Source organism: Mustela erminea, chromosome 15 (assembly GCF_009829155.1).
Source record: "Mustela erminea isolate mMusErm1 chromosome 15, mMusErm1.Pri, whole genome shotgun sequence".
In the NCBI taxonomy this organism is placed as follows: Eukaryota; Metazoa; Chordata; class Mammalia; order Carnivora; family Mustelidae; genus Mustela; species Mustela erminea.
Genome location: NC_045628.1, coordinates 60,461,390 through 60,481,833, shown reverse-complemented (window position 1 = coordinate 60,481,833; position 20,444 = coordinate 60,461,390). Strand labels below are relative to the sequence as shown.

Below are 20,444 nucleotides of genomic sequence, written 5' to 3'. Positions count from 1 at the left end.
AGGTTTTGCTGCCCCCAACATCTCACCACAGTAATCTAATTGTAATGGTGATGGTGATAATTTTGAGTTAATTAGGGAATGTTGGTGGTATTTGCATTTATATTATACTGCCCTAGGAAAGAGACACCACATGCCCACGTTCAGAACTGATCTATTCCTTACAGCAGATAGTACATCCTGAGTTCTAATACCTCCACAAAACTTCTTGGGGAACCTTGTCTGAATTCTGAGGGTACCTTGTTCATGTCATCAGCTGCTCATCTTGAACCTGGTCTAAGGGAGACAACCTTGTGCTGTAGCAGTCTGTAGCCCAAGGAGGCACCTTGCATTCATCTACTCTTGTGAGCTCCTTGAAGACAAAGGGTCCTGCATTTAGTCTCCAGGATGTGCTGCCTAGTGGTTTTCGGAAAAAGGAAGGAATGAGTGACATTCTCAAGGTTTCACCAGGCAAGTCTAGATAGAAGCTTATTAGCGCACAAATTTTGGGGGGGGGGAGTTATTTTGGTATTTGAAGCATTTTAAAAACAGATGCTGGTGTACATTATTGGATAAAGTCAGAAGGAAGTAATGTTGGAGAAGTTTAACCACTGAAGGTCCAGGGCTGATGTTCTCTGATGTAAGAAGACTCGGGGAAGGCTGGGGGTTGAGTCCTGATATGCCACTCACCGCTCTGTGACCTTGGGATGTCACTTTACCTCTGAGCCCCACTTCTTATTTGCTAAGAATGGATTATAACTTTCCTTACAAGAGTATCGTGAAGATTAAATGAAATAATATTATGTGAAGCTGCTTAACATAATGTCTGCAGCTGTTCTCGATCGCTGTTCCTGTCTTCCTTCCTGGTCTTTGTTTACTTCACAGGATCGTGTTGCTAGGAGTGATGACTTGCTTGTGCAGCATTACTGTCCTTGTTCTCATGTGTTCCAAAATCCCCTGCAGCTTGTTCTTTACATCTTGAGCATAACATTATAGAACCTTACAGGACAGGTTTTTGAGAGACCCAGGCTTAGGAAGGTATGTGGCATGTCACACTGATTAATTAAAAGCCAACCTGGGAATAAAACATGTGCTTCAGGACACTGTCTTTTCCACCATACCTAGGCTGTTGCTAATACTTTCTGCTTTTATGATGGGTGTGGACCTATGAGATACATGACCTGGTTTTATATTAACTTTTAATTTTATAAGCCTTTGGAGAAATATCTTGTAAAACAAAACTTCAAGTGATTGAGAAATGGGTTCATATAATAAGCCATCATTATGAAATATATAATAAGTTCATATAATAAGCCATCATTATGAGAGCCTGATTTTTCAGTAGCTTACCAAACCTTTGGGGTCAGAGTCGCCCATGACTGATTAATGACTTCAGAATAATTGTACTGTTGTCAGGAAAATGTTTAAGTTTGATGATAATATCCCTTGGTGTTGTAATTTTAAATGTGGTGAATTATATTTTTTTGGCGAATTTAAATCCCCCGTTTTCCCTGTTTATTTAAAATTCTATATTATATGCAATATTAAATGTGAGGACTAACTTTGATATGGTTCACATTCTAGGAAAATAAAGTTCTGGATTTTTTTTTTTTTTGAAGATTTAATTAATTAATTTATTTGACAGAGAGAGACAGAGACAGAGAGCACAAGCAGGCAGAGAGGCAGGCAGAGAGAGAAGCAGGCTCCCCACTGAGCAAGGAGCCAGATGCGGAGCTCCATCCCAGGACCTGGAGATCATGACCCGAGCTGAAGGCAGTGGCTTAACCCACTGACCCACCCAGGTGCCCCTCCCTGTCTGTTTTGTAGGAGACACAAGTCAGGCCATTTGGGTGGGACAGGGTAAGAGGCATCTTTTCCGTTACCTCTAAGAGCACTTAAGACAATCTTTCTATACAAAGAACACAGAAATCAAGAACAAAGAAAAGAACAATAGACCAGAAGAAAAAAAGGGACTTTATGTAAAAGGATGACGCATGAGGCCAAGAGGACAAGAGTGTGCGTGCAGATTCCAGATTCCGGATTGTGTGGCTTCAGGCCCTGACTCAGCCACTTAATGGTTTGAGCAAATTCTTGAAATCTCTTTGCCTCCATTTCCTTGTCTATAAAGTAAGGATTTACATGAGTTAATAGAAAATATGGGGCGCCTGGGTGTCTCAGTGGGTTCAGCCTCTGCCTTTGGCTCAGGTCATGATCCCAGGCTCTGGGATCAAGCCCTGCATCAGGCTCTCTCCTAAGTAGGGAGCCTGCTGCCCACCACGCCGCACCCCCCTGCCACCACACTCTCTGCCTGCCTCTCTGCCTATTCGCGATCTCTCTCTCCCTGTCAAATAAATAAAATCTTTTAAAAAAGAAGGAAATAATTAGGAACAGTACTTGGCACATTGTGTTCAAGAAATGTCAGTTATTATTATTGCTGTTATTGTGATTATTTTTTAAATGATGCCCAGCCTCACTCATCATAGGGGGAGTTCAAGTTGAAACAAAACTGAGACACCATGATAAAACTGTGTGGTAAGGATATGGCTAACCAGGTACTGCCATACATTGGTAGTTATTTTATATACTGATACTACTTCAGTAAGGAACAATTTGAGGTAACTTAAATAGCAATTTGGGATGCCTAGGTGGTGCTTTAAGGCTCTTTCTCCCTTTCCCTCTGCCTCCATCCCCACTGTGTGCTTGCTGGCTCTCAAATAAATAAATAAATCTTTAAAAAAGTAGCAGTTAAACTTTAACCCAGCAGTTCCATTTTTAGGGATTTATATTATAAATGCATGTATAAAAAAAGACAAGTATATGCAATAATGTATGTAGACAATAATTGGAGTCTTGTTTATGTTAAGAAAAGACTAGCAGTGACTTAAACAGTCTCTCAGTGGAAGCAGGTAAGTTGTTAACATGGTGTAATGGAATGCTACATAGTACCATTGAAAAGAAATGAAGTAAATCTGCATGTGCTCATATAGAATGATTTCCAAGAAGCACTGTTAAGTAAAGGAAGAAAGGCTTCCACACACACATCCACAAAATGCTTTTATAAGCATACACAGTCTCTGGAAGGAATTAGAAACAACTGTTCACAGTGGTTGCCTTTGAGGAGAGGGCTGGGGAGGGATAAGGTAGAGAGACTTACTTTACTCCTTTGAACTGGTTGAAACAAAATTTTTGAACATGTTTACGTATTAGTTTTTCACCCTTCCTCAAACTTTACCTGTTCCCACCAGCACGTACCTATGCACACTTCTCAGAACATTCACATGTTGTTCCAGGAGTCTGAGTGATGGGGAATAGCCTGTCCTGATCGTGTTAAATGCTTATTGAGTATGTGATGTGATTCTTGGCATATAGTAGTTATCTGGTCCTTGTCATCGGACGAGTTGGTGCTCATGGGAAAATCTCCCTGGATGGTGAAAATTGAGGCCTTGGTTAAGTATACCAAAGCCCCAAGGCTCTCTCTAGGTGTTATCAGAGGTACTGTAGCCCAGAAGGCCTTGGTCTTGAGCCTGGCTCTCCTGGCTATTTTTAGAGATCTGAGAAGAGAGTGAGGAGGAAGGAACTTCAGGAGTTCTGTACCTCATTAGGAAACCCTGGTTGTATTTATAAACTGGTTCTATTTCAGTTTCTAGAGGTGCGAGCCAGAATGGAAACTCAATTGGCATGGGAGGGTTTTGTGCTTGTGCAGCTCCCTGGAATTTCTAGAAATACTTTTTAACCCTAGAAGAATTGGAGGCATGACCAGGATGGATTCTTTGTGTAAAACTCCTTAAAAGGTCAAGTTTAGAGTTTCATGGGAATTTATACATATGTCTACTTTTTATAAGATACTGTGTAAGCTAAGTGCTGCTTGCATGAAGGCTATAGTCATGACCTTGAACAACAAGATTAGGGTGAATTGTCTTCCCTTGTTCATCTGATACCTTTTCAGTATGAAACGAAATTTGATCTGTATATATGTAGAAAATGTCATAGAAATTAGGACCAGAATATAATGCTTTATTTTATGGTTTCATTCAGTATATCTTAGTCTTGTCCTTCTTAGTATTTTTGCCACTCTAGACTTAGGTGAGGGATGTCCCATTCCCATGATTAAACAGTGGCTTGGCATGGCCGTGTTTTCTATGAAGGATGGGGATCTTTGGGTGCATCTTAGGGGTGGAAGGAGGACAGTGGGGAAGTAGAGGTAATGATTGGGATTTTTGTAACATTCAGTGCATGCACACACCTTCCTGCCCTGCCTCTCCTGAGCAAGAATTGAGCGTCTTAGACAAACTAGTACTGTAACCTTTAACTTCTATCTCAGTAACCTAAAGAAAAATTGCCTAATGAGAGACCCTGGTTTCATCCAGTTAGCTGCCTTTCCATTGTCTGCTCTCTGGTTGCAGGTGAGCATGTCTGTAACAGATAGGCACTGACTTGTAAGTTGGTAAGACCAGCAGCTGGTTCTATCGAGTTGTTCCTTTTGTTGCAGAAAAAGGTCCAGATCTGACGGTGGAGGAAGGACTGGAGAGGTTGCTGGGGAAATTGAGAGATCCATTTAACCAAAGGTTGGTACTTTCTTTTGGAATTAGGGTTTTTTTCATTCACAATGTCATTTTGTGGAAGTTAGTTTAGTGGTTATTTAATTTTTTTCTTGGGGCCTTTTTTTGTTGCAGCAGAGATGTCGGCTTATTTATAGGAATTACTTGAAGCCAGAGTCATGGTGGATGTAGGAAAGTGGCCAATCTTCACTCTGCTCTCCCCTCAAGAAATTGCATCTATTCGGAAAGCATGTGTCTTTGGCACCTCAGCCAATGAAGCACTGTATGTTACCGACAATGATGAGGTAAGAATCTCTTAAAACCCAGTGTGGAATAGGGGTGAGCTCTAAAGTGTGAAGTTTGAAGACCAAGAAAAGGTTATGGTCAGCTGAGCTTTCCAGAATGCAAGTTTACTCATATCAGTCTCTGTTTTGAACTAATTCAGTGGAAGAGCCATAGACACATTCATTCCACTTTCCCTGGTGTGTTTTTTGGCACTTTATCCCTTTGGCTCTTACCTTCCTTCCAGTCTTTTCTCCTACCGCTATCCCAAATGCATCCAGCAAGGCCTACCTCCTTATCTGCTGAAAAGGTTGGGGATAAAAAGAATCTGAAATTCAAGAAGACCATGTCTTTGATACAGTTTCTCTGTCTCTTCAGTTTCTTGATTTAATACCCCTTAACCCTCTGCACTCTTTGAATTTCATAGTATAGCCACATATTCTAAAACTTCAATAATGTTAGCAGAGCTTGAAATTTTCTTAATGCGATCCGTCTTTTCCTACCTACTGAGCTGTCACACTGAACTTGACTGTGTCTTATTTTCAGAGTGGAGAAGGGAGCCTTTGTGTAACTTTAGGCCAAGTGACTCAAACAAAACTATTTGTTTTCTAGGTCTTTGTATTTGGCCTGAACTATAGTAACTGTCTAGGAACTGGAGATAACCAGAGTACACTTGTACCCAAAAAGCTAGAAGCCTTATGTGGAAAGAAGATTAAAAGCCTTAGTTATGGGAGTGGACCACATGTCCTTCTCAGCACTGAAGGTAAAGAGGGAACAAAGCCAGCTTTTCACATTGTGGGAGATCAAGCATTAATTCTGAGCTAAGGGGAGGTGGGGCCATATGAAATAATTTCGAATGGTTTATTTCTTAATTTCTGAGAACTGTACCAAACTGTTAAGCACTTCAGGTTAATTCTGGAGCAGCCATAATATTGCTTGCAAATTAAGCAAACGTTAGCATGCTAATGTAAAGTTGTTAAAGATTCGATGTAGCAAATGAAGTAGTCCTTCAGCCTAATTTTTCAGTGGATTTATGGTAGCAAGGCAACTTTTGGGGTTTATTTGGCATGTTTTTATAAACACACATAATTCTCGTTTTCCTTTTATTGTGTAGTTCCTGAATCTCAAATTTAAGAAATTTTCGTTTATTCCCTGGCATTCATGTGTGTGCCATCTGGAAAGAGTGTGGGATAGATTTTACTCCTTTTACTTCTCCTATCACTGAAGAAGGACACTGTAACATTCTTCTTTAGTAATTTATCTGCACTGTGGACAACCAGGACTCTGAAAAATAGGTTCTATATAACCTAAATTCTTCCTTAATATTTTAAGCATGTTAACTTTTTCTCTCTCTCTAGCAGAGATCCTCTGCTTTCTGTGGGGAAGCTTTTTGTTTACTTCTCTTTCTCTCTCCAGACTGAGAATCAGCTTCCCTGGATATTGCCAGAGGTCTTAGTATTGAGCTTTTTAATTGCCTTTAATTCATATCTGAATCCATTCTAAGTTGTCTGCATCTTTCTCAGGCTGTGGAGCTCCAGATCTGAGTGTGATTGTCTAGTGAGAATATAACTGGTGTTGAGCGTAATGAAGTGATGATCTCACTTCCCGTGTTGTGTAACTGTGCTTTCTGGCATCACACTGGCTCTCTCAGGCAGTTACTACTTTGCTGACTGGCTCTGCTTGTCATCTCTCAAGACCTAATGATTTGATTTTTTCCTAACAAATACCACTTTTAACTGGTTACTGATATCTGACTGTAAAACACTGGGACAGTTTTTTAGAGCAAACACACTAAAACGTATACATTTATATTATTTATTTTTAAAATAAAGATTACTTGAGAGAGCGTGTGCGCACCTTCATGTGTGAGTGGGGGGAGGCGCAGAGGGCGAGGGAGAGACAGAATCTCAGGTAGGCTCTCTGCTGAGCTTGGAACCCAATACTGGGCTTGATCTCACGACCCTGAGATCATGACCAGAGCTGAAATCAAGAGTTGGATTCTTGTTTTTGTTTATTTAAAGATTTTATTTATGTGTTTGACAGATAGACAGCCAGAGAGGGAACACAAGCAGGGGGAGTGGGAGAGAGAGAAGCAGGCTTCCTGCTGAGTAGGGAACCCGATCCGGGGCTCGATCCCAGGACACTGGGATCAGGACCTGAGCTGAAAGCAGACACCCAATGACTGAGTCACCCAGTCCCCAAAGAGTTACATTCTTCACCGACTGAGCCACCTAGGCACCCCTAAAACATATATATATTTAAATTCTTGGTTTTCTTCAAAGTGGTGACCTTAGGAAATTACAGCTCTTGGAATTATTTGCAGAGTCCAGATCGTGTAGTCTTAACTATCTTGAGTGTTATAATGATATAAACATAAGTAAACATAAAACATAAAAATATAAATAAAATAGCTGATTTTCTAGTGGGAATATTTTTCTTTAATTCTGTTTTGATTGTTATGATACATTTTATACAATATACTTTAAACGTATCCTACATCATGTATCAGTGTATGTATAGCACATATATTTGTGCATATTGTATACGTATTACGAACAAATAGTTTTAAAACAAATTAAACCATTTAAAACACTTCAAAACATCAAGTAGCGTATGGCTTTTAGTAAAAAACAGAAGGACCTCTGCCTCACCCCTCCTCAGTCTTAGAAACTACCCTTTCTGAAGGAACCACTTTTAACCCCTTCAAGTGTTTCTTCACATTTTATCTTGATTTTTAAATTAATACATATACACTTTCTTTGTGAATTTTCAATTTTAGATCTTATTCTTCCACTTTTTATCATGGCTGATAGAAGTTAGCTTTCTTTCCCCTTCTTTTCCTCCTTCAGTCCTTTCAGTATAGCAATACCACCATTTTGGTTAAGTCGATATTCAGTGTTTACATTATTAACACTCTGTAACTGTGATTTTTGGCTGAGCTACCACCTTCTGTACAACTGTTTGTTTTCCTGGGATTTGTTCACTTATTTTTCTATAGGGCTGTCATTATGTCCAAAAGCATCAGTAGAGCAGTATATGTATCTCAGCACTTCTGATTTGTCTGTCTGTCTTTGGAGCCCTCCAGCCCCGTGTTCCAGCCAGGACTGGTCACTGTAGGCCTGCCGCCCAGCTCTTAACCTAGAACTTCATTCACTGTCATCTGTGAAGTCCCCTCACCTTTGTCCTTTCTAGATCCCCTATTTCTTGTGCCCCTGTGTCGTCTTCCTTAGATTATACCCTTATTTGGATGAACAGATTCTCTGGTAGCTTCCCAAGGAAGGTGGTGTGAGAGAAATCTTTGAGACAGTCTCTTAAAATGTCTTCATATTATGCATGCAGTTGCTCAGTGGTTTGGCTGGGCTTAAAATTCATGATTAAAAATCTTATTTCCAAATTTTAAAGTCATCACACCTCTCAAATCAGGGTTGCTCTTGAGATTCTGATGCCATTCTGTCTTTAGCTATTTTTGCATATGACCGTTTTTTCCTCTTTGGAAGGTTTAAGATCTTTATTCCCAGTTTTCTGAAAAAAGTCATGGTTATATACTCTGGTGTGGGTAATTTTTAATTAATTAAGAAAAAATTTTATGAGAGAGAGCATGCTTGCATGAGTGAGAGAGTGAGAGAGATCATGAGCGGGGGCGGAGAAGGGAGAAGCAGACTACCTGCTGAGCAGGGAGCCCCACTAGGGCTCAATCCCAGGACCCCAGAACTATGATCTGAACCAACGGCAGATGTTTAACCAGCTGAGCCACCCAGGGACCCCAATTTTTAATTTATTGTATTGATCATTCTGTTGACTCTTCAGTTTGGAAATTCCTTCATGTCTAGATTATTTTCTTGTTTCATTTATTTTTTATTTTTTTATTTATTTGAGAGAGAGAGAGAAAGAGAGAGAGAGAACATGAGAAGGGGAAGGGTCAAAGGGAGAAGCAGACTCTCCACTGAGCAGGGAGCCCAATGTGGGACTCGATCTGGGACTCCAGGATCATGACTTGAGCCGAAGGCAGTCGCTTAACCAACTGAGCCACTCAGGTGCCCTGGATTATTTTCTTGTTATAGTTCATGGATAATGTCCCTTCTTTGTTTTCTCTGTTCTCTTCTTTTTTGGAATTTTTCTTGGAAGGAAGTTAAAGGATTCTGATCTGATCCTCTTTTTTATATTTTGTTTCCTATCTACTTTTTAGGAAATTTCTTCAACTTTATCTTACAACTCTGACGTCAGGTTTTCATGTTTCTGCTGTTACGTTTTCCTGTTCTCTTCCTTGTTCTCTCTGTGTGCCTTTCTTGAGCCTCCTGTCCTTGTGTCATGGATTCACTGACTTCTCTTTGAGGTTGTCGTAGGTTATTTTCATGTTGTCTTCTATTCTCTGCAGTGTTTCTTTTTCTTCCCCTCCCGGTTTTTTTCTTTCTCCTTAATTTGTTTTGGTCTCTGACTTTTCTTTTTTTTTTTTTTCCTTCTTTTCTTAGATTTTATTTATTTATTTGACAGACAGAGATCACAGGTGGGCAGAAAGGCAGGCAGAAAGAGAGGAAAGGAAGCAGGTTCTCTGCTGAGCAGAGAGCCCAATGCAGGGCTCAATCCCACGACCCTGGGATCACGACCTGAGCCGAAGGCAGAGGCTTTAACCCACTGAGCCACCCAGGCGGCCCGGTCTCTGACTTTCCTTGTTAGGGGCTTTCTTGAAAAGTTTGGTGATCTTGGCTGTCTGTCTGCAGGTGAGACCCAGGTGTTAATAATACACGTGCTGGGAACGCTGGGTTCATGGGTTTCTCAAGTGCCAAGCTTCACTTCAGGGAGATAGCAGCTGTTTCATTAGGGATTCTCTCAGTGTCAGTATATGAGCTTCTGTAGAGTGGAACCTTCCAGATTCCTGACCTGGACAGGCTTTTTTTTTTTTTTTGACAGGTTTCCATGAGCAGGGGAAAGACAGGGATCTCACTATTCAGTATGTGGCCTTCCACTTCTTTCCTCAAAACGGTGCCTCAAGGCTGTCATCAGGGCCTCTCTGGATTATTTGGCTAGCTCATTTTCTTTGTCGTGTTATGTGGGAGAAGGGAGGGAGGGAGGTTGGGCAAAGGGGGAATGTGGGCTTCAGGGCAGCTACAGTAAGAAATTCACAGCAAGTAAATGCTGTAGGTCTCTTGTCTTATACCAGCGTTGGCAAGGGGTTGTTGCCTGACCCCACAGAAAGAGGATGAGGATTTGGGGTCTAAGTGCTTCTGATTTGGGTTACACCCACGCTTACATCTCCTGTGGTGTCTGGTCCCTCCAATCCCTGGGCCTTCCTGAGATCCCAGGTTGTAATTGGCTGCTTCTTTTGCAGTTGTAGGTATCAGCTTCTCTGGTCATCGGTGTTACTAACCACATCTATCTGCCTTCCATCTTCCAAAATTTTGTCATCATCTTATTTATTGTTCTTTTTTGTCCTTGATTGTTGTTGCCTTTAAAAAAAAAAAAAAATCGCTCCCTTCACTCTATATCAGCATAGGCAGCTGGCAGCAGTCCCAGCATCTGGAGAATAAGGTCCTTAATAAGGTCCTTGAGGAAGGAGTAAAGATAAAAATGTGTTCAATTTTCCACACTTCACTGACTTTTGTGTTCTTTCTAAAAGGTCAGTGGTACATCATTAAATTGAAAATCTAGGATGTGAGCATGATCTGGCTGCCGCATCTGACACCCTGTTGATCACCAGGGTTGATACAGCTGTTCTGGCTGGGTAGGTGGGTGTCTTCTTCCTCCTCACTGCTCCATGTATTTCCCTCCTGAAGCTCTGTGCTCAGTTGGAGAGGACCACCTTCCCCAGTAGAGGAAGTCCGGGGCATACGTAGCTGCGCTCCCCACTAGAACCTCCAAACAAGCTCTCAAAGTCCATTTGTAGGAGAACATAGGGTAGTCAAGCTTCCAAGACCCTAGACACAGCCAAACAAGGTGCTATGTGGCAGTCTGCCTTTCCTCAAAAGAAAAAAAAAAAATCTAGTCCCATCTGGTGATACTCTGAAGATCAGTATTCATTTTGTTTATTACTTTACACATAGACCTAGGGCTTGTGGATTTCTTTTTCTGTCTTCTGAAGTAATATTAAGTTAGATTACTTATAAAATTAGTTGTTTCTGACCACTCCTCCAACTCTACTTCTAGTCTCTGAAGGCTGGGTTTCCTTAAAGGTCAGAACTTCGTGGGATGCTTCCTTGCTTCCTCCCTCTGTGCTTGCCCTTCCCTGGGCCCTTCCCACTCCCCACTTTCCCTTCTATCCTAGTTGGTTTCACTGTCTCATCCGGTGGTAATTTTGCTCATCTCTTCACCCTGACATGATTCTGAAGCTTGATCCTTGGTTAGTCAGAGACTGTGTGGCAAGAGCAGGGCTGGGGAAGTTGATGGGGTTGGATGGGGTTGCTTTGAAAGCTTCCTGGGGAGCTGGGACTAAAGGCCATCTCAGGAAGCTCACTCTTCTATGCTTCATCAAGTAAAAAGGGAAGAAACATGTATATATACTATTTTAAGATAGTAAAATAATGTGATGATAGTAAGAATAATAATAATAATAATAATGTAATAATAATAAGATAATCACAAGAAGGTGATTGCCACGGGCACATCTGGAGAGGACCAATGGCTGAGAACAGGCAGCTGGCAGCAGTCCCAGCATCTGGAGAATAAGGTCCTTAATTCCGAGGGAGCATCTGGGTGACGCAGCACAGCATTCATTCATTCTCTTCCATGCACCGCTCAGATCCATGTCTTCTGACAGGTTTTGGGGATAGCTCCTCCAGGTTTCTGGAGGGATTCTTTTCCTAGGGAAGACTTAGTGAAGACTCCTGGTGGGATAATTCATTGCCTCCTCCCGTAGCTAGTCTCATGGCCACACGGATACTCAGATCCTCCATCCTCTAGTGCTCCTTCTAGGTTCCTTTCTTATTTGGGTAGCATCTGGCCCTGGGGGCTAACCTAATTGTGTGACCTAGATGCTCATGCTTGAGGGATGCAAGCCCCTAACCATGCTGTACTCTGGCTATGGCTACTGTGCATTTCCGTTTGCCGTCACTGTTGGACAAGTGGGCACCCAAAGTACCACCTTTCACCTCCTTGCCAAGCATATTCCTCTCTTGCCCCCAGTATATATCAGCAGTCCTTCCTCTTCCTGCTGACTGGGTCAGTTGCCCCTGCCAACAGGGTGACTCCTTTTTTCCTTTTGATCCTTTGATTAGAGGAACACAGAAGTGCCATTCAGTGGAATTCTTGCCGTGTCCATTAGTGGAAGTGTTTCTACTTAGGGAACCAGGACTTCTAAACCTACAGAACCTCTAATTTCAGGGACAGGAAGCACAGATTCCCCAAGTCGGTCCCTGGGAATGATGGTCAGTAGGGTCACTCATATAATCCACTGTGGTTCCGGGACCCACCTACTCTACCTTTTAGGGAAACAGCACCATTTAGTGGTCATTTAGAATCTGTACCTTGGAGCTTAGTGTCCCGTCCTCACATGGTTTCTTCTCCGGGCTGATGCCTTAGCTGTACCTTCAGGCGGCTTGTCATTGCTGTGTCCAGCTGGCCTCTGTTGCGTGTTGCTGTTCATGAGATAGGACTGGAAGCCCCGTGGTCATGAGAGCACTGCTGCACCTCGTTTGCCTTGGTCTAATGAGCGGTTTTGTGTTCTGTAAGCCCTCGTATAGCTGTGCTAGCTCAGGCCCTGTGTGCAGGAAACCTTTATCCTGATTATGTATTGATTTCTGTTAGTATGAATGGCTGCTCCTTCCAGGATTGAAAGAGTCAATTGGACTCAGCTTGGTAATAGTCAGCTATTACGAAGTAGGTAGTCGGTCTCTTTAAAAGGGTGATGCTGTGCCAGGGACTCGGCATTAGTCTTTGTTACTGACATAGCAGGCTTTCGGCAATGGTAGAAGCTAGGTGGTAGCTTTGGTGAGTAGGAGTCTCAGCTTCTGAATTTGGATTTTTCCTCTTAAGAATGAGGATGAGTATCTTTTCGTATGGTTAGGAGTCATGTACATTTCTTTCATTGTGAGCCATCAGTTCATATTTCTAGAGAGTTCTCGGTCTTTTTCTTTTATATTTTTAGAAGCTCTTTTTATTATACAGACATTATCTCCTAGTAATATAAATTATAAGTATTTTTTCCTAATATTTCATTTTTTTCTTTGTTCTTGGTGTTTTTTTCCATGTAAAGTTTTAAAAAACATATTAAGTAGATTTATCACTCTTTCTATTGCTTCTAGATTTTGAGTCATAGGAAAGTTTCCCTATTCCCAGATTATGGAAGAATTCACCAATTCTTTCCTTCTAATTCTTGTATAGTTTTATTTTTTTAAATTGTATTGTATTAGTCAGCATACAGTACATCATTAGTTTTTGATGCAGCGTTCCATGATTCATTGTTTGCCTAGAATACCCAGTGCCCCATGCAATACATGCCCTCCTTAATACCCACTATATAGTTTTATTTTTCACATTTAAATATTTGATTCACTAGGAAGTTATCATGGTATGAGGAAGGCAGCGGCCTAACCCACTGAATCTCATTTTTCAACATAACCAGTTATTTCAACCAACTTGTAAAAAGTCCTTTCTTCCCGAAATGACATAGCTTTTATTTGTGTATGCAGTTGGTTTATTTCTAGAGCTTCAGTTCCATTTCACTGGTTTGTCTATCTGTTCATGTCCTAGTATTAATTTTAGTTTTAGAAACTTTTTATAGGTTTTAATAACTGGTAGAGCCAGCTGTCCTCTCACTTCATTTCTTTGAATTTTTCTTTTTTTTTTTTTTTGTTTAAAGATTTTATTTATTTATTTGACAGAGAGAAATCACAAGTAGATGGAGAGGCAGGCAGAGAGAGAGAGAGAGGGAAGCAGGCTCCCCGCCGAGCAGAGAGCCCGATGCGGGACTCGATCCCAGGACCCTGAGATCATGACCTGAGCCGAAGGCAGCGGCCTAACCCACTGAGCCACCCAGGCGCCCCTCTTTGAATTTTTCTATTTATTCTTGTGTTCTTCCCACTGAACTTTCTAATCAGTTTGTCTAGTTCCAGAAAGTAACTTAAGTCATTTTATTGCTATTATTTCAAATTTATATATTTGCATAGGAAAAACTATCGTCTTTTTGGTACTGAGTGTTACTATCCAAGAACAAGGGCTATGTTTTTATCTGTTCAGGTCTATTTTTCTGTCTCTTAGGAATGAAAACACTTATAAGTTTGGACATTTCTATCACCTGATATAACTTTAACATAATATCATGGACTTTTTTTTTTTTAGATGTTACACTTTTTCAATCTATAGCCTCATTCGTTTTAGGATGAATTATTCCCATTTATGATTTCTGTCATAATTTTTTTTTTAAATTTTTTTATTTGACAGACAGAGATCACAAGTAGGCAGAGAGGCAGGCAGAGAGAGAGGAGGAAGCAGGCTCCCTGCTGAGCAGAGAGCCTGATGTGGGACTCGATCCCAGGACCCTGGGATCATGACCTGAGCTAAAGGCAGAGGCCTTAACCCACTGAGCCACCCAGGCGCCCCTGTCATAATTTTTGTAATAGGGAAAACCTCTTGTGAGAAACAGAAGATTAGATTCTAGATTAGATAATCAGAAACCTACCTTTCCCTGGTTGCTTAGGGACCATTTCAGCGAGACAGCAGCCTGACAATAACGCTTGGATTTCTGCTTTGCTCTTGGATATCATCATTTCCAGGTCTAGATTGTCCTTAGTAGGGCAGGATGTTTTATTACCATGGGAAAGATATGCGGAGAGTGCGTAACTTGGAGATCTCTGCTCTTGACACTTAGGCTTGCTGTAGGAGGAAATGCACAAAACAGTGGTACTTCTAGAGAGAAAACAAAGAAGTTATCTCTGTCAGAGTCCCAAAAAGATAAAGTCATTAGAGAAAAATGGAGCCAGATTTTTTGCCAATTATAGTCTGCATGAGGAAAGCTCTTACATTTTTGTATGTAGTTTATACAAAAAGTATACCTCTTTCCTCTGTACTTTGTGAGAGTTGTGTGTGCACAATGCGTGCGTACACACACACACACACACACACCCTCAGTGGTTCCCCGAGACTTGGTATTTGGTAAAATGATAGTAAAGACTGATAATGGTGAGCTTTCTTATGTCTTTTGCCTTTTGCTGGGTACCTGACATGGAAACTACTGAGATGAATCAGTGTGTTCAGATGGTCTAATTTTTGTATATCAAACTGACTTTTGAAAGTAAAACTGATCTCTTATTAGTGTCAGGTCCTTTCTTGAATGATTCTACGTTTTTCTATCTGGTTTCCTCATCTTTCCCTCTTTCCCTTCCCTTCATCAGTGGTTACTTTATAGGGAGAAGGAGGCAGTGTGAAAGAAATTAAGGTTGGAGAATAAGTTTTGCAAAGTCTGGGGAAGAAAGTACAGGGCTTACCATTACTTCTTGGAGTTGATTCTTTGTGTGTGGCCATCTCGTATAGATGGAGTTGTTTATGCCTGGGGCCACAATGGATATAGCCAGCTTGGGAATGGGACGACCAACCAAGGCATTGCTCCCATCCAAGTCTGTACCAATCTCTTGATCAAGCAAGTGGTTGAAGTAGCTTGTGGCTCACATCATTCAATGGCTCTGGCAGCTGATGGAGAGGTAAGTACCCTGCTTTTATTCTTTATTTTTAAACTGTGGTAAAATACACGTAATACAAAATTGCCGTCCTAGCCATTTTTAAGAATTGTGGAAGCCAGGCCTCAGGATGTGTGAGAGCCACTTCCCCCAACCATTTTATCATATGCCTGGACTATTGCCATGGTCTCTTTAACCACTTAAAATGGGTTAGGATGGCAAATTTTATATTTTTATAAAATATGTGTATGTATTTTTATATCCATGTGATCTGTTGAATGTCAGTTCAGTGACATTAAGTATATTCACATTGTTATGCAACTAGCATCACCATCCGTCTGCAGAACTCTATCTTGCAGAGCCGAAGCTGCACCTACCAGACTAGCTCTCCCTCTCCCTGCCGGCCCCGGGTGAACACCATTTTGTCTCCATGAGTCTGACTGCTCTGGGTAGCTCACTGGAGTGGAACCATGCAGTGTTCATCCTTTATGACTGCCTTATTTCACTGAGCATAATGTTGTCAGGGTTTGTCCGTTTGGTGTATGTGTCAGAATTTCTCTGCTTTTTAAGGCTGAATAATACTCTGTATGTGTATATGCCATAGTTTGTCCATTTATCTGCTGATGGATATTTAGGTTGTTAACACCTTTTGCTAACAACCTAAAAAGTAAATAATGACCCTATGTATATCTGGGATAGTATAAACATAGTAGCCCTATGTGTACAACTAAAAACATGTGGGAACACACTCTTTTTCTAATATAACCTATGGGATGAGGACCACCCTTTTGATAGCAGTAGACTAAGCCTTACGGCAGTTGAGTCTCCTGCTCTTTGCTAAGACTATAAATCAGATGTGTATGACAGTGGTCTGTCCTTTAGTTTTTGTTTTTTAACTACCTCATCCATTAAAGTCTGTTTTGTTTTTTGGCAAATGTAATGATGTCATAGAAAATAACTTGACCAACATTCCAATAGGTACTGTACCACTTTTTCACCCCCAAGTTCTTTGCTTACTTATCATAAAGTTTTCTGATCTTATTGATTCTATCTTCTAATCTTTTGTATTATTTTGTTTCTCTTTATCTCTATAACCTTATGTCAGAACTTGCTGTCAGCCTGGGCTATTGCTATGGTCTCTTTTATTCTATAGCTTTTTAATTGGTCTACCTGTTAAGTATTACTACTTTTCTGCCCCCTGTAATTTTTTTTTTAAGATTGATTTATTTATTTTAGAGCATGAGTGAGAGGGGCAGAGGGAGGAGAGAGAATATCAAGCAGACTCCACACCGAGCAAGGAGTCCAATGTGGGGCTCAATCTCGAGACCCTGAGATCCTGACCCAAGCTGAAACCAAGGGTCAGATGCCCAAATGACTGCACCATCCAGGTGCCCATACTCCCTGTGACTTCTAAAGCACAGACCATTCTGTTCTCCCATTTAAAATCCATCAGTGATGTTAATAGTGATTTTATTATGTGGGGCAGGTTACAGGTGAAGAAACCAGAGAAACTGAGTGAGATCAAGGTTTCACGGCTGGGATGTGCTGGGACTAGGCCTAGCACTCGGGTCTTATGCCCCGAATCTGTAGTTTGCTGCTCTGATTTTGATTATTGGAACCCTAGTCCTCATTTTTAAATAACAGGCAGCTGCATTGCAAGGGTTTGGGGTACTTGAGAAGAAGTGCCAGAAGAATATTAAAATTAGAATTCCCTAATTTGTACAGCCTGGAATCCTGGTTTTCTTTAACTGTGAGCATATGCTACTTCGGATAATTGTGCTAAATATTTGTCTTATATTATACCAGATGCTCCCGTGAACCCACTTTCGGGAAGTGTTGCCAGTTATTTCTTTTGTACCTGTGAAATGAACCTCTAGTGCATATTCTTTTAAGGCTCCAGCCACAGGTTTTGCTCTGGTTGCCTTGGGCAGCATCAGACGTGTGAGCGGAGGTAGGAAGTGCTGACCGAGGAAAGATTGTGGAAGCCAGACTTCAGGATGTGGGAGGACCATTGCCGGGGCAAGTGAAAGGGGTGGGGGCTCCCTAGAAATTCTAGTGTTGGAGGAAGTTCTTTCCCAGGCTGCTGGCATCCACCCTCCCCTTACTCTTCTCTCTGGTAACACTCTTACTTGATAGGCTTAGTTGGTAATTAACGTGCAGTGATTTTGTTGTTGTTGTTGTTTTGTTTTGTTTTTCATCTTTGTTACTAGATTTTAACTAGCTTAGAGATTTATTTGGGTCTCTTTAGAAATCTGGTTTTCGCCTAATGGAAAATCATAGGCCAAAGGTGCACAGGGTGCATTTGAGGAGGGGAGCTGCTTGGAGTTGACAGTGAATGAAAACTCAGAGAAGACAGTATCCAGAATAGCCTAACAACCTGGTGTCATTTCTGTAGGGACAGACACCTCTTTGGTACTTATGAGCCTTACTGTGTTATGACCTGTAACTGTGATTGGTAATTGTAATTGTGATGGCCATGAGTCATCAGGAAACGTTAAGTAATACTCAGTTTTGGCAATTAGTGAGACATGGAGAAGCATTGTAGGGCTTTAAAGCTTCCTGTGAAGGAAAAAAAAAGAGTATTTGTGTCCAAAGAGTTAAGCAGAATTTTCCTCTCCCTCCTACTTACGTGGTATATGCTTTATTTCTTACTGATGCCAGACAAATCATATATGGCTGTCATATGACAGAGGCAGTACGGTGTCATGGTTAGTAGCACAGCTACACTTCTTGGGTTCTCATTCCACGTTTACTGCTTACTTGGTAGACCCTCAAGTAAGCCACCTAACCTCTCGGGTTCCATATCTGTGTAGAAAATGTGGGTGATAATAGTATCTACCCGGGCCCAGGGTCACTATGCAGGATGACTATGAAAATTAAAGATGGTCGTGGTGCCCAGAAAGTATGTAGAGCCATGTAGCACATTGTAAATATTCATTAAGTGGATTTATTTTTATTTTATGATTATTAATGTGTGTTAGAGATAGAATGTTCACCCTGTTACTAGTAATTCATTCTTTCCCCCTTGTTTTGTGTAGGTATTCGCTTGGGGCTATAACAACTGTGGCCAGGTGGGATCAGGATCTACAACAAATCAACCAACTCCTCGCAAAGTTACAAACTGTTTACATATTAAGAGGGTGGTTGGCATTGCTTGTGGTCAGACCTCATCCATGGCTGTTCTGGACAATGGTGAGGTGAGCTCTCTCTGCACTAGCACCCCCCCCCCCCCATCCTCACCTCCTCTCTCGTGAAATAGCATTTTCTGCATGAGGAGCATGTATGCGATCATGGAAGGAAAAGTGCTTTGTTTTATAGTTTCGTGGGTAGTTAACTGGTTACTGATTGAGGAGTACCTAGAGGGTGTTTGCTCCTCAGTATGAATTTTTAATTCTAAGATTAATCTGCAAGTAAAGATACTCATATGTCTCAATTTTATTTTTTTGTGAGACCCCAGATAGTTTGGTGTTCATAGGTATTTGTGATTTACTGTAGTGAAGAATTTGATACTACCTCTTTTATCCAATGAAGAAATCAAGTGTGCCCTCTGTCAAGTTAACTGGTGATATTTGTCAGCAGCGACGGACTCCAGTGCGCCTGCATCTGGAGTTTGTTGGCAGGAGGAAGCTACTTACAGGAGCAGAATTTTTTGTGCCAGTTGTTGTTGGCTACTTTTAAAAACTCAACTTTTAGTGATCCTTTACCGTGGCTACCTTTGAGCTGATGGTTATTTCTGTACAATTATTCTGGTTGTAACTTCTACTTAAATAGGCCTGTTACCAATCTGTCAGTGTCTTAGTGGAGAAAAATTATGCAAAGATATGTCTTTGAGATTTTATTCATTTGAGAGAGTGAGAGAAAGAGCTTGTGAGAACACAAGCAGGGGAGGGGCAGAAGCAAGGGCAAAGCAGCCTCCCTGCTGAGCAGGGAGCCAAAGAGGTGGAGGGGTGGGGCGGGATGGGGGGTGGGGCTTAATCTTAACCAGGACCTGGAGATCATGACCTGAGGCACCCAGGCACCCCACAAAGATTGTCTTTGGCTACAGATGTGTGGGGTATGCATTGCAGTGCTAGAGTGCTTTGGCGTTTTCTGAATACTCATCTATGTTAACTTACTGTTTTAAATTATTTTTATTGAGGCATAATTGGCATACATTATGTTAGTTTTAGGTGTACAGTGTAATGATTCAGTGTTTGTATATAATTAAAGATCACCACAGTAAGTCTAGTTAATATCTGTCACCATGCAGTTTTTTCCTTGTGATGAGAACTCTAAGTTGATTCTCTCAGCAGCTTTCAGATACGCAATACAGTATTACTACCTGTAGTCACCATGCTGTACATTACGTCCCGATGACTTACTTATTTTATAACTGGTAGTTTGTACTTTTTGGCCCCCCTTTACCCATTTGCCTGTGCTCTTCTGCCCCCAGCTCTAGAAACCGCCAATCTGTTCTCTGTATATATGCGCTTGTTTTTGTTTGTTTTTTTTTAATTGAAGTATAGTCAGTGCACAATTTTACATTAGTTTCAGGTGTACAGCGTAGTGATTTGATGAGTCTCTTCCTCAGGCCATGTTCACCTGAAGTGTGAACTTATTTTTTGAATCAATCCTGATGTCATCTTGGATGTTTTCAGAATTTCTTGGGATAGTCATTGGACATCCTCCATCTCAGTATTCTTTACTTTCCCTTTATTTTTAAAAATAAATTTAATTTAAAAAATATTATTATGTGGTTATTTTCACAAATAAAAGGAGATGAAACACATAAAGTAAAAAGTGAGTACCTTTTCTCCAGTCTTGTTAATAGTTTAATGACTATCCTTTTGGGTTTTTCCCTATAAACAATTCTATATGGGTAAATATAACTGTCTTTTATAAAAATGGGATCATTATAGGTTACTGCTCTTCTCTGCTAGTCTGCAGCTTTCCTGCTAACAAGACAGATGTTTACCTGAATCTATTATCAGACCATTTATAGCTGCTTTTCATTATAATGGTTACTTAGTTTTCCTATTGGATGACCCACACCGAGAAATCTAGT

The 20,444-nt window shown here is 41.0% G+C and overlaps 1 protein-coding gene across 9 annotated transcripts in view; it reads left to right on the top strand.

Moving 5' to 3' along the window:
- Positions 1-20,444, top strand: part of RCBTB1 (RCC1 and BTB domain containing protein 1) — a 52,539-nt gene that overhangs the window by 12,452 nt on the left and 19,643 nt on the right. For 4 of the 9 annotated variants that reach the window (XR_004279149.1, XM_032314857.1, XM_032314858.1 and 1 more), the window contains exons 2-6: positions 4,466-4,541; positions 4,650-4,819; positions 5,409-5,559; positions 15,258-15,424; positions 18,439-18,597. Coding sequence is in view for 8 of the 9 variants with exons in the window: in XM_032314857.1 (XP_032170748.1) it covers positions 4,694-4,819; positions 5,409-5,559; positions 15,258-15,424; positions 18,439-18,597 (603 nt within the window). In the remaining variant the exon portion in view is untranslated. Of the gene's footprint in view, positions 1-4,465; positions 4,542-4,649; positions 4,820-5,408; positions 5,560-15,257; positions 15,425-18,438; positions 18,598-20,444 lie in introns of those variants that run through there. The other 5 variants (XM_032314859.1, XM_032314860.1, XM_032314862.1 and 2 more) reach the window with 4 other exon arrangements.